Source organism: Panulirus ornatus, chromosome 18, assembly GCF_036320965.1.
Source record: "Panulirus ornatus isolate Po-2019 chromosome 18, ASM3632096v1, whole genome shotgun sequence".
Classification (NCBI taxonomy): Eukaryota; Metazoa; Arthropoda; class Malacostraca; order Decapoda; family Palinuridae; genus Panulirus; species Panulirus ornatus.
In genome coordinates, this window is record NC_092241.1 from 39,194,365 (window position 1) to 39,209,721 (window position 15,357).

Consider the following 15,357-nt stretch of genomic DNA (forward strand, 5'->3'; position numbering starts at 1 on the left):
GAAGTGTTTTAGATATCTGGCTGTGGATTTGGCAGCGGATGGAACCATGGAAGCGGAAGTGAATCATGAAATGAAAACCCCCTCCCCTGCATGTGTGCGAGGTAGCACTAGGAAAAGACAACAAAGGCCACATTTGTTCACACTCAGTTTCTAGCTATCATGTATAATACACCAAAACCACAGATCCCTTTCCACATCCAGGCCCCACAAAACTTTCCATGGTTTACCCCAGACGCTTCACATGCCCCAGTTCAATCCACTGACTGCACGTCGACCCTGGTATACCATATCGTTCCAATTCACTCTATTCCTTGCATGCCTTTCACCCTCCTGCATGTTCAGGCCCCGATCACTCAAAATCTTTTTCACTCCATCTTTCCACCTCCACTTTGGTCTCCCACTTCTCCTCGTTCCCTCCACCTCTGACACATATATCCTCTTTGTCAATCTTTCCTCACTCATTCTCTCCATGTGACCAAACCATTTTAAAACACCCTCTTCTGCTCTCCCAACCACACTCTTTTTATTACCACACATCTCTCTTACCCTTTCATTACTTACTTGATCAAACCACCTCATACCACATATTGTCCTCAAACATCTCAATTCCAGCACATCCACCCTCCTGTGCACAACTCTATCTATAGCCCATGCCTCGCAACCATATAACATTGTTGGAACCACTATTCCTTCAATATTATTTTTTTTCTTATTTTGTTTTGTCGCTGTCTCCCGCGTTAGCGAGGTAGCACAAGGAAACAGACGAAAGAATGGCCCAACCCACCCACACACACATGTCTATACATACACATCCACACACACAAATATACATACCTATACATCTCAATGTATACATATATATACACACGCACAGACATATACATATATACCCATGTACATAATTCATACTGTCAGCCTTTATTCATTCCCATTGTCACCCTGCCACACATGGAATAACAATACCCTCCCCCCCTCATGGGTGTAAGGCAGCGCTAGGAAATACAACAATGGCCCCATTCGTTCACACTCAGTTTCTAGCTGTCATGTAATAATGCACCGAAACCATAGCTCCCTTTCCACATCCAGGCCCCACAAAACTTTCCATGGTTTACCCCAGACGCTTCACATGCCCTGGTTCAATCCATTGACAGCACGTCGACCCCGGTATACCACATCGTTCCAATTCACTCTATTCCTTGCACGCCTTTCACCCTCCTGCATGTTCAGGCCCCGATCACTCAAAATCTTTTTCACTCCATCTTTCCACCTCCAATTTGGTCTCCCACTTCTCCTCGTTCCCTCCACCTCTAACATATATATCCTCTTGGTCAATCTTTCCTCACTCATTCTCTCCATGTGACCAAACCATTTCAAAACACCCTCTTCTGCTCTCTCAACCACACTCATTTTATTACCACACATCTCTCTTATCCTATTATTACTTACTCGATCAAACCACCTCACACCACATATTGTCCTCAAACATCTCATTTCCAGCACATCCACCCTCCTGTGCACAACTCTATGCATAGCCCATGCCTCGCAACCATACAACATTGTTGGAACTACTATTCCTTCAAACATACCCATTTTTGCTTTCCGAGATAATGTTCTCAACTTCCACACATTCTTCAATGCTCCCAGAATTTTTGCCCCCTCCACCACCCTATGATTCACTTCCACTTCCATGGTTCCATCCGCTGCCAAATCCACTCCCAGATATCTAAAACACTTCACTCCCTCCAGTTTTCCTCCATTCAAACTTACCTCCGAATTGACTTGTCCCTCAACCCTACTGAACCTAATAACCTTGCTCTTATTCGCATTTATTTTCAGCTTTCTTCTTTCACACACTTTACCAAGCTCAGTCACCAACCTCTGTAGTTTCTCACCCGAATCAGCCACCAGCACTGTATTATCAGCGAACATTAACTGACTCACTTCCCAAACCCTCTCGTCCACAACAGACTCCCTAACAACCCCATCCATAAACAATTAAACAACCATGGAAACATCAAGCACCCGTGCCACAAACCGACATTCACTGGAAGCCAGTCACTCTCCTCTCTTCCTACTCGTACACATGCCATATATCCTTGATAAAAACTTTTCACTGCTTCTAGCATCTTATCTCCCACACCATATACTCTTAATACCTTCCACAAAGCATCTTTATCAACTCTATCATATGCCTTCTCCAGATCCATAAATGCTACATACAAATTCGTCAATTTTTCCAAATATATAATAAATAAATATACATACTGCTTAGTAAGGATATTCACTTTATGTATGGATGATGGTGAAGTGCCTGAGGATAGGCCGAATGCATGCAGTGCCATTATACAAAGGCAAAGGGGATAAAGGTGAGTATTCAAATTACAGAGGCATAAGTTTGCTGAGTATTCCTGGGAAATTATATGAGAAGGTATTGACTGAGAGGGTAAAGGCATGTACAGAGCATCAGATTGGGGAAGAGCAGTGTGGTTTCAGAAGTGGCAGAGGATGTGTGGATCAGGTGTTTGCTTTGAAGGATGTATGTGAGAAACACTTAGAAAATCAGATGCATACTTCCTCCTCTCTCCAAAACTCTCACATTTACCTCCCTCACCACCCCATCCATAAACAAATTTGACAACCATGGTGACATCATACAACCTTGTCATAGACTAACCTTCACTGGGAACTATTCACTCTCCTTTCTCTTTACTCGTCCACATGCCTTACACACTTAATATATATATTTCTCGCTGCTTCTAGCAGCTTTCCTCCCACATCATATTTTCTTAAGAACTTCTACATGCATCCCTGTCAATCCTATCATATGATTTCTCTAGATCCATGAAAGCCACATTAGTATGTGGCATTTATGGAAGCCATGTTGAAGGGCCCTCATCCCTGCTTTAATTCATATTTTCACCCATATTCTTTCATCTGTTTCCTTGCGCTACCTCGCAAATGCGGGAGACAGCGAAAAAAAAAGAAAAAAAAAAAAAAAATTCTTTAAACCAAACACCTGATTCACATACACTCTACCACATCCGAAACAATACTGCTCCTCCCCAGTCTGATGCTCTGTACATGCCTTCACCCTCTTAATCATTACCCTCCCATGCAACTTACCAGGTATACTCAACAAACTCATACCTCTGCAGTAAGTTGTATGGAAAGGCAATGATTGGGAGAGTGAAGGCATGTACAGGGCATCAGACTGGGTAGGAATAGAGTGATTTCAGAAGTGGTGGAGGATGTGTAGACCAGGTATTTTCACTGAAGAAATTGTGTAGGAAATACTTGGTGAAAAGATGTCTTCGTATGTGGCATTTAAGGATATGGAGAAAGCATGTGATAAGGGTGATCAAGATGCCTTGTGGAAGTAAGCTTCTAATAGCAGTGAAAAGTTTTTATCAAGGTGTATGGCATGTGTACGAGTAAGAAGAGAGGTGAGTGAATGGTTCCAAGTGAAGGCTGGTCTGTGGCAGGAGTGTGATATCACCATGCCTGTTTATTTTGTTTATAGAAAGGGTGGTGAGGGAGGTAAATGTGAGTCTTGGAGAGGGGTGACTATGCAGTCTATAGGGGATGAGAGGGTCTGGGAAGTGAGTCAGTTGTTGTTTACAGATGATACAGCACTGGTGGCAGATTCAAGGGTGAAGCTGCTGAAGTTGGCAGAGCATGTGAAAGGGAGGAAGTTGAGAGTAATGTGAAAGAAGGAAGTTGAGAGTAAATATGAATATAAACAAGGTTATTAGGTTCAGCAAAGATGAGGGACAGGTTATTTGGGATAAGAAATTGAGAAAGTGTTTTAGATACCTGAGAGTGGATATGGCAGGAAGTGGAACCATGGAATTGAGTCATAAAGTACGAAAGAGGGCAAAGATTCTGGGAGCACTAAGAATGTATAGAAAGAAAGATCATTACTGGTAGGGCAATAATGGGTATGTTTGAAGGTATGGTAGTCCAAACGTTATCATATGGATGCAAGGCATGGGCTATGGATAAGATTGAGTGGAGGAGAGTGGGTGTGCAGGAAATGAAATGTTTGAGGACAGATTTGGTCTAATCTAGTATGTAATGAAACAGTAAGAGAGAGGTGTGGTAAGGAAAAGGGTGTGGTTGAGAGAGCTGAAGAGTGTGCTGAAACGGTTTGGAAATATAGAAAGAATGAGTAACGAAAGGTTAAAAAAAAGATTTATGTTTCTAAAGTTGAGAAAACAAGAAGAACAGGGAGACCAAATTGGAGATGGAAGAATGGAGTAAAAATTTTAGATTCTGAGCAATCAGACCTTGAATATGCATCAGGGTGAAAGCTCTGCATGGGATACAGTGAACTGGAATGATGTAGTATACAAAGGTTGATGTGTTGTCAGTGGACTGAACCAGGGTATGTGAAGTGTCTGGGGTAAACCATGGTAAGGCCTGGTTGTGGATAGGGTGCTGTGGGTTTCAGTGCATTACATATGACAGCTAGAGATTGGGTGTGACAAGAATGCTGTTCCTGGCACTACCCTGCTAATGCAGGATATGATGATCAGGTATGAAAATGAAAAATAATAACATGAGTGAGCTTGGAAAAAGAGCCATGTGTCCAGAGATACAAAAAGACTTAATGAAGAGTGGCATTAGGTGAGAGTAAAAGAAACTAAAGGAGGTCCATGGCAAGGAAAGGTGCTCTGGGGAAGTTTTGCTTATATGCATGGATAAAGTGTGTGGCATTTGAAAGGTGGGAAAACAGTGTTTGAGAAAGGATAGTGAGTAGTGGGATGAGGAATTCCAGTTAATTATGAAAGAGAAAAGAGAGTATGGGCATCACTTGAAAGGAAGGAGTGCGAGTTATTGGAAAATGTACAAGAGAAAGTAGCAGGTCAGGTCAAACAGGTGCAGGGCTGAAAAAGAGGGAAAATGAGAAGGGGTTAAAAATATCAAGGGAGAGCATTACAATAAATGGGGGTGTTAGTAAGGGGAACATATTTGGAAGTGTAGCAAGGGAAGGCAGAGCTAGAGAGGAATTGGAATGAGTATTTTAGAGAATTGTTGAATGCGTTACATGACTGGGTGTCAAATGTTGGGTGTCCAGGACATAGAGGTAGGGCTCAGCAAAGTTTTGAGAAAATAGAAGAGTTGGTGAAAGCCTTCTTTATGATGAAATGAGGCAAAGCAGTTGGAGTGAATGGGACAGCAGCAGTTGGATTTCCTAAGAAAGGGAGTAACAGTGATGTTCACTGGTCACTCTGGTTACACTGGTTAATCTTTGGTGTAAGTATGACTCAAGGTGAGGTGCTGAAAGACAAAAGGAATGCATAAGCAGTACCACTGTATGTGGGTAAAGGGGAAAAAAGTGAATGTGTGATGAACAGAGGTATAAGTTTGTTGACATACCCTGTAAATTGTATGAGAAAGTGGTGAATGAAAGAAAGTGGTTACATTCACAAAGCACAGGGCTAAAGTAGAATAGTCTATATTCAGGAGTGGTTAGGGCTGTCTGTATTAGGTATTTGCTTTGAAGAATCTGTATGAGAAACATTTAGAAGATAAGAATTTGTATGAAAACAAGGAAAGAATATGCAGTAAAGTTCTGTTATCTGAAATGCTTGGCAAAATAGGCTAGTTCAAATAACAAAAATTCCTGTTATCAAGTTTTCCTTAATATTAAACAATTAAAAAGTTGCCCATCCCCTGTTTTATGCAGGGCTTATGTTCTACAGAAACCTTGCACAAAGAGAAATTGCATATAGCACTGACATGTTTTCAATAACCTTCACGTTACATAGCTTCTGATGTTACTAAGGTTGCCTTTCTTCTTCATCTCAAGCTCTATATATAATGACAGAATTTTCTCTATCTTCTCAATAAATAGATTTCTTAGCAGACTTCAGCAATTTGAATTTTCTCCACATTCTTATGTTACAGATTATAGATTCACCCAGGGTTTACAAATGCCAAAGCACTAAAACTTCCTCATCAGCATCGGTGTATTGTATGATTTCTAGCTTCATTTATAAGGTAAGAGAGGTTCTCTGCTGTTTTACTTCTGAATCTGGGGTCAGACATGATGTTTGGTGTTCATTATGCCATGTTAAGAAACACAAATACAACAGGATATAGGAAAATCACATGAGAGAGAGGCGTTTGGATGATTTTTGCAGGGAATTAGAGCAAATGAATGACTGGGAGATATATAAAAGAAAGAAGCAGGAGGTTAAGAGAAAGGTGCAAGAGGTAAAAAGGAGGACAAATGAGACTTGGGGTGGACTGACCCACTGACGAACAAGGGGCGCTCCACCTATGACCCATGCTTACCCCATCTGCCAACTTTCACAGAAGTTTTGGTACACTTTCTACTGTGCAAGTGCTCTCTCACCAGCATCAGTATTTTATAAGATTTCTAAGGTCAGAAAGGTTCTCTTCCATTTAACTGCTGACTTTAGGGTACAAGATGCTACTGAACATATGGATCCACAGACAATACAGATGACAAAGATGCTGTCTGTAGAACAGGAGACTACAAACTATAATAGGTGACCACTAAATATGATATAGTAGAGTCTATGGACTAGACATATGAAAGATGATCATAAAGAGGTGGAAGTAACAGTCACCAACACACAAAAGCCTACCTCACTAAAGTGAGAAACAAAAAAAAAGTGAAATAAAAACAACTACATTTTTTCAGTTTAATTTTAGAGTCATTCTCTCAGTAGAAGCACTTTACCTTAAACTTGATGCTTTCTGTGACTCGCTGGAATGCCACACCACTCACGATGTTGGCTGCTAGTTTTGGAGTTAGCCCACGATAGCATCCACTGAACCCATCACGTTTTTTGATGAAAGAAACTGAAACAAGAGTATCATTTCTATTGCACAGAATTCATATAAGAATTCTGAAAAAAGCTTACAAAAGTGTAAGTGGTATAACTCATCATAAGATAATGATTTAACAGAATGTACCTTTATGAAGCATCACAATTTAACAGTTCAAATGTGCAGTACTGAAAAAATTAGCACTAAGGATTCCTGAATTTGGAAGGTAATTTAAACCTTCTTATTCAAAATGGGAAAAAAGAAAACATAGCATTTACTGTTAAGAGGTATATGAAAGTTATATCAGCTTGGATTCATGTGTGATTAAGAACAACTGGTTATTTACCAGTACTGAAATTCTACCATCAGTAAACATATTTCATCTATGAATGTATTGCCGACTACATTTATATAAAAGGTGCAGTATACAGCACTGAGTTGCACTCTGAAATCTCCTTTTGATTTGGAGACCCAGCACCTGAGAAAATTGATACTGGTACACATAGTATGAAGTCCTAAGGTCCCTTTCCAGCTTTTGACCCCTCCTGATCCTTTCTCACAACTATCCCTTCCCTAACTGTCCATCTTCATTTGTTTCATCTGTCTCATTCACTTGTGCAAATCATATAACAAAATGTGTTATGGTATTTATGAAGCATTACTAGAAGCAGCAACCTTGGGAGCTATTGTAACTCAACTTCACTAATAACATTACTCTCATCTCCCTAAAAATCTCTTCTTCCTTGCTTTCTCTTTGACTACCATCAATATTGAACACACAATTGCACTCTCACTCCTGTATGATGAAGTCATGAGGTTTTCACCTGGATTCTATATGAAAATAAAAATGCAATAATAAGACAAGATTATTAAGTATACTATGCAAAGTTCATAAGTGAAAAGTTTAGCACACCGGTTCACAACCTTTCTAAACCCAGTGCCTCATTTCAAGAAACACAAATGGCCAAAGCATCCCCACACCTACAGATGTAAAAATAAATCTTACGTCAAAAATGCCTTTGTTAAAATACCCTTACATAATTCCCCGCAAATGAGCAATCAACCTTTTAAGCACACAACCCCAAATCCCCCTGAATTATATGTGCCACAACTGCACAAGAATGGGTGAATTTCAAAGGATTTTATTTGAACACAAAAGGTAGTGTATTAGCATTATATAGAATTCTGTGTTGTTTTGCAACATTTCTATAAAACATGGAAAACCAGAATGACTTTACTTGAAAAATATTGTGCATCAGGATCATTTTTATGATTAAGCAACATTTAATAAACACATGGGAAATCAAAATCATTTCATTTACATAAATGACTGTTGAGCTGTTTGTCTAATGTTGCATTGGGGTCACTGGATGGAAAACTCATACAAACATGTTGTGGAAACAATGAATGCCTCTACTGCATTTATGTTCTTAAATCAAACACTGAAATTCTGTGCCCCCCCACTCCTCCATTTCCCCTGATGTTTACCACCCTCTTCAATTTCAAAAATTCCCAATAGGGAATTAGTACTGCCCAGGCTGAGAAACTCTGGTTTTGTAGCTACCTTTTACAGTGAGACATATTAAAGTTTGTCATCTTTTTTTGGAGGGGCTCGTAAAACTTCTGAATCTCAACTTAATCACTTTATAAATCAATTACTAGTAAATCATTTAATACAAACCTCTTCAACACTCATTTGGATCTTTATATATGTATTTCCTCAATGTTAATTTTTACAGTGTTTACTGAAAACTCCTTTTTTGCAGTCATCAGTCATAATTCCTCTCATACAATGGCACATGTAATGTTCAGTGACAATACTTCTCTATTATATGAACAAACACACAGGTATATGCCAAATATTCCCCAGAGCATCACTGAATTTTAGCAGCAGCTGGCTGCTTTAAAAACTAAAAAAGTCATACATACTAATGACATATACAACCATACCAATACGGATTTATTAAGCTTGTCATTCACTGGCAACCAAGGTCAGAATACTTATGCCTATACAATCAGTGCTTATAAGACTGCATAAATCAGTATTAACGAAGAATCTTGCTGTAAATTGATTTAATTTTACACAATATACAGTCACAACTAACTAGATGAATTACACATTAACAAGCTGAAACTATGCTTAGCTTTCCTTTGAATTATAAGAACCTCATTCTCATCAAAATCCTCTATGTGCCTCACCAGTGCATATGAATCGTTAACAGTTCTTGAATCCTAAATCAATTTATGTAGAGTACTTATCAACTACTTGAAGCAAAATATTTATAGCATGTGCTTTATGAAAATAAGAATACAAAGTACAAGTTGCATCTCTCTAATCCAGCAATCTGTGGTCCGGCAACTCCCATGGTCCGGCACAGTTTGAATCTGCCGCCATTAGTTATTAGTTTATGACTACCACCAGCGCAGTGCTGTTAGCAATGATGAGGTGCCAAAATCTGTTTACACTGCTCCTGAAGTAATTAACAGTCTTGTTGATTTCTTATATTCAGCCTTTAGGATGCTGTCCAAGAGAAAAAGAGGTGCAGAAGATGGTGCTAATGCTAATAAGCATAAGCATAAATCATTATCTATATATAAAAAGGAGGAGTTACTGAAAAAATTAGGTAAACGAACCTCAGTAAAGACTTTGTGTGACTGTTATGAGATTGGATTGTCAACTGTGTACGACATAGGGGTCAATTTCTGTTTTCTGGCATTTTCTGTGGTCTGGCAATGGCCAGATCCCAAAGTTGCTGGATTAAAGAGGTACAACCTGTACTTAAATTATATACAGGTATATATACATTACAATGCTCAAGTACCCTTCTGAAAAATATTGTTCTCGACTGACACCGACAAACACAATCATAAACCTAGTCTCCTGAATATAGACATAAAATTCTACTCACTGTAACTAAAGACACTGGGATAGTAGAATGCTTCTCGACCAAACACTGTTCTAGACTTGTAAGGTTCAAGTGGCTCATGCCCAAGCTGCAAAAGATAAAACCATTAACAGCATTACTTTTATGTGTATAAATTTTTCTTTACATTACACAACTTTTCTGATACAAAAAAGAAAAACTACAGAAATCTGACTTAAAGGGCATTTGTCAGTGAAATAACTTAAAAAGACTCCATAAAAATGAAATATAAAATCCGTTTCTCTACCAAAAGCTTTAACAAAGACAACTTGTTCAGAGGTTGGTTAAAACAGTTTATCCCTTAAAATGAGGCCCTCAACACAACATTTCAATATGGTAATTTTCTTGGCAATTTTTCCTTAAACCAGTATCATCTAAGTTACTACATGGATGAGTGTGGTAAGCTAAGTTGTTTCAGGTATAAAATAAACCATGTATAAGGGTTAGATTGGGAAAATTTTTCATTGGGAAGGTACCTCCCTAACATAATATGGGTTTCAATGTTTCAACATACAACAGATTCAGCTTACGACAGGTTGTCCAGGAATGATAACCTTCATAAGGTGAGACCCTTGAAGTACAATGCCATTTATTTCCTACATATGTTGTTTTTGTGGTCTGCTGGCCTTCATTGGTTATCACTATGATAAAGAGAGGCATAAAAAATGACAAGATATGAAGAAAATGGAATCATGAGTCAAAAATCATGATAAGTATCTATGATCATTCAAATGTCAAAGTGGCCTGCTGCTTAGGAATGCATGGAGTGAATGCTTATGGGGAAGCTGGGTGGCAGTAACACCAGCTGCCCATTATGTCATTTGCTATATTTATATATTTATTTATTTTATTTTGCTTTGTCGCTGTCTCCCGCGTTAGCGAGGTAGCGCAAGGAAACAGCCGAAAGAAATGGCCCAACCCACCCCCATACACATGTATATACATACACGTCCACACACGCAAATATACATACCCATATATCTCAATGTCCACATATATATACACACACAGACACATACATATATACACATGCACACAATTCACACTGTCTGCCTTTATTCATTCCCATCACCACCTCGCCACACATGGAATAACATCCCCCTACCCCCTCATGTGTGCGAGGTAGTGCTAGGAAAAGACAACAAAGGCCCCATTCGTTCACGCTCAGTCTCTAGCTGTCATGCAATAATGCCCAAAACCACAGCTCCCTTTCCATATCCAGGCCCCACAGAACTTTCCATGGTTTACCCCAGACACTTCACATGCCCTGATTCAATCCATTGACAGCACGTCGACCCCAGTATACCACATCGATCCAATTCACTCTATTGCTTGCCCGCCTTTCACCCTCCTGCATGTTCAGGCCCCGATCACTCAAAATCTTTTTCACTCCATCTTTCCACCTCCAATTTGGTCTCCCACTTCTCCTCATTCCCTCCACCTCCGACACATATATCCTCTTGGTCAATCTTTCCTCACTCATTCTCTCCATGTGCCCAAACCATTTCAAAACACCCTCTTCTGCTCTCTCAACCACGCTCTTTTTATTTCCGCACATCTCTCTTACCCTTACATTACTTACTCGATAAAACCACCTCACACCACATATTGTCCTCAAACATCTCATTTCCAGCACATCCACCCTCCTGCACACAACTCTATAGCCCATGCCACGCAACCATACAACATTGTTGGAACCACTATTCCTTCAAACACACCCATTTTTGCTTTTGGAGATAATGTTCTTGACTTCCACATATTCTTCAAGGCTCCCAGGATTTTCGCCCCCTCCCCCACCCTATGATTCACTTCCGCTTCCATGGTTCCATCCGCTGCCAGATCCACTCCCAGATATCTAAAACACTTTACTTCCTCCAATTTTTCTCCATTCAAACTTACCTCCCAATTGACTTGACCCTCAACCCTAATGTACCTAATAACCTTGCTCTTATTCACATTTACTCTTAACTTTCTTCTTTCACACACTTTACCAAACTCAGTCACTAGCTTCTGCAGTTTCTCACATGAATCAGCCACCAGCACTGTATCATCAGCGAACAACAACTGACTCACTTCCCAAGCTCTCTCATCCCCAACAGACTTCATACTTGCCCCTCTTTCCAAAACTCTTGCATTCACCTCCCTAACAACCCCATCCATAAACAAATTAAACAACTCTGGAGACATCACACACCCCTGCCGCAAACCTACATTCACTGAGAACCAATCACTTTCCTCTCTACCTACACGTACACACGCCTTACATCCTCGATAAAAACTTTTCACTGCTTCTAACAACTTGCCTCCCACACCATATATTCTTAGTACCTTCCACAGAGCATCTCTATCAACTCTAACATATGCCTTTTCCAGGTCCATAAATGCTACATACAAATCCATTTGCTTTTCTAAGTATATCTCACATACATTCTTCAAAGCAAACACCTGATCCACACATCCTCTACCACTTCTGAAACCACACTGCTCTTCCCCAATCTGATGCTCTGTACATGACTTCACCCTCTCAATCAATACCCTCCCATATAATTTACCAGGAATACTCAACAAACTTATACCTCTGTAATTTGAGCACTCACTCTTATCCCCTTTGCCGTTGTACAATGGCACTATGCACACATTCTGCCAATCCTCAGGCACCTCACCATGAATCATACATACATCAGATAACCTTGCCAACCAGTCAACAATACAGTCACCCCCTTTTTTAATAAATTCCACTGCAATACCATCCAAACCTCTTGCCTTGCTGGCTTTCATCTTCTGCAAAGCTTTTACTACCTCTTCTCTGTTATATTTATATATTTATTATACTTTGTCGCTGTCTCCTGCGTTAGCGAGGTAGCGCAAGAAAACAGGGATATCCTATCCCTGGGGATAGGGGAGAAAGAATACTTCCCATGCATTCCTCACGTGTCGTAGAAGGCGACTAAAGGGGACGGGAGCGGGGGGGCTAGAAACCCTCCCCTCCTTGTATTTTAATTTTCTCTGTTATATTTATATATTTATTATACTTTGTCGCTGTCTCCTGCGTTAGCGAGGTAGCGCAAGGAAACAGGGATATCCTATCCCTGGGGATAGGGGAGAAAGAATACTTCCCACGCATTCCTCACGTGTTGTAGAAGGTGACTAAAGGGGACGGGGGGGGGGGGGGGGGGGGGCTAGAAACCCTCCCCTCCTTGTATTTTAATTTTTTACAGGGGGAAACAGAAGTATGTCATTTGTATGTTCACAATTTTGGTATGTCAGCAGTTTAGCCACACTTCAAGACTAGCGTCAGGTAACTACTGTGTGATTTCTTATATAATAATGTATACTCACTTATATATTTTGCTTTCTCGCCATCTCCCGCATTAGCGAGGTAAAGCAAGGAAACAAACGAAAGAATGGCCCAACCCACCCACATACACATGTATATACATACATGTCCACACACACAAATATACATACCTATACATCTCAACGTATACATATGTATATATACACAGGACATATACATATATACACATGTACATACTTCATACTCTCTGCCTTTATTCATTCCCGTCACCACCCCGCCACACATGAAATAACAACCCTCTCCCCCCCCGCATGTGCGCACGGTAGCGCTAGGAAAAGACAACAAAGGCCACATTCGTTAACTCTCAGTCTCTAGCTGTCATGTATAATGCACCGAAACCACAGCTCCCTTTCCACATCCAGGCCCCACAGAACTTTCCATGGTTTACCCCAGACGCTTCACACACCCTCGTTCAATCCATTGACAGCACGTCAACCCCGGTATACCACATCGTTCCAATTCACTCTATTCCTTGCACGCCTTTCATCCTCCTGCATGTTCAGGCCCCGATCACTCAAAATCTTTTTCACTCCATCTTTCCACCTCCAATTTGGTCTCCAACTTCTCCTCGTTCCCTCCACCTCTGACACATATATCCTCTTGGTCAATCTTTCCTCATTCATTCTCTCCATGTGACGAAACCATTTCAAAACACCCTCTTCTACTCTCTCAACCACACTCTTTTTATTACCACACATCTCTCTTATCCTTTTTTTTTTTTTTTTTTTTTTTTTTCATACTATTCGCCATTTCCCGCGATAGCGAGGTAGCGTTAAGAACAGAGGACTGGGCCTTTGAGGGAATATCCTCACCTGGCCCTCTTCTCTGTTCCTTCTTTTGGAAAATTAAAAAAAAAAAAAAACGAGAGGGGAGGATTTCCAGCCCCCCGCTCCCTTCCCTTTTAGTCGCCTTCTACGACACGCAGGGAATACGTGGGAAGTATTCTTTCTCCCCTATCCCCAGGGAAAATCTCTTATCCTATTATTACTTATTCGATCAAACCACTTCACACCACATACTGACCTCAAACATCTCATTTCCAGCACATCCACCCTTCTCTGCACAACTCTATCTATAGCCCACGCCTCGCAACCATATAACACTGTTGGAACCAATATTCCTTCAAACATACCCATTTTTGCATTCCGAGATAATGTTCTCGACTTCCACATATTCTTCAACGATCCCAGAACTTTCGCCCCCTCACCCACCCTATGATTCACTTCCACCTCCATGGTTCCATCCGCTGCCAAATCCACACCCAGATATCTAAAACACTTCACTTCCTCCAGTTTTTCTCCATTCAAACTTACCTTCCAATAGACTTGTCCCTCAACCCTACTGTACCTAATAACCTTGCTCTTATTCACATTTACTCTTAACTTTCTAAGTTTCTCACACGAATCAGCCACCAGCGCTGTATCATCAGCAAACAATAACTGACTCACTTCCCAAGCTCACTCATCCACAACAGACTGCATACTTGCCCCTCTTCCCAAAACTCTTGCATTCACCTCCCTAACAACCCCATCCATAAACAAATTAAACAACCATGGAGACATCACACACCCCTGCCGCAAACCAACATTCACTGAGAACCAATCACTTTCCTCTCTTCCTACTCGTACACATGCCTTACATCTTCGATAAAAACTTTTCACTGCTTCTAACAACTTGCCTCCCATGCCATTTATTCTTAATATCTTCCACAGAGCATCTCTATCAACTCTATCATATGTCTTCTCCAGATCCATAAATGCTACATACAAATCCATTTGCTTTTCTAAGTATTTCTCACATACATTCTACAAAGCAAACACCTGATTCACACATCCTCTACCACTTCTGAAACCAAACTGCTCTTCCCCAATCTGATGCTCTGTATATGCCTTCACCCTCTCAATCAATACCCTTCCATATAATTTCCCAAGAATACTCAAGAAAATTATACCTCTGTAATTTGAGCGCTCACTTTTATCCTCTTTGCCTTTGTACAATGGCACTATGCAAGCATTCCTCCAATCCTCAGGTACCTCACCATGGGTCATACATACATTAAATAACCTTACCAACCAGTCAACAATACAGTCACCCCCTTTTTTAATAAATTCCACTGCAATACCATCCAAATTCTCTGCCTTGCCGGGTTTCATCTTACGCAAAGCTTTTACTACCTCTTCTCTGTTTACCAAATCATTCTCCCTAACCCTCTCACTTTGCACACCACCTCGACCAAAACACCCTATATCTGCCACTCTGTCATCAAACACATTC

The 15,357-nt window shown here is 40.4% G+C and overlaps 1 protein-coding gene across 1 annotated transcript in view; it reads right to left on the reverse strand.

Moving 5' to 3' along the window:
* The window catches only part of LOC139755032 (mitochondrial carrier homolog 2-like), a 91,324-nt gene that overhangs the window by 72,837 nt on the left and 3,130 nt on the right, over positions 1-15,357 (reverse strand). The window contains exons 2-3 of the mRNA XM_071672990.1: positions 9,711-9,795; positions 6,713-6,834 (exon numbers count right to left, since the gene is read on the reverse strand). Coding sequence (XP_071529091.1) covers positions 6,713-6,834; positions 9,711-9,795 — 207 coding nt within the window. The remainder of the gene's footprint in view (positions 1-6,712; positions 6,835-9,710; positions 9,796-15,357) is intronic.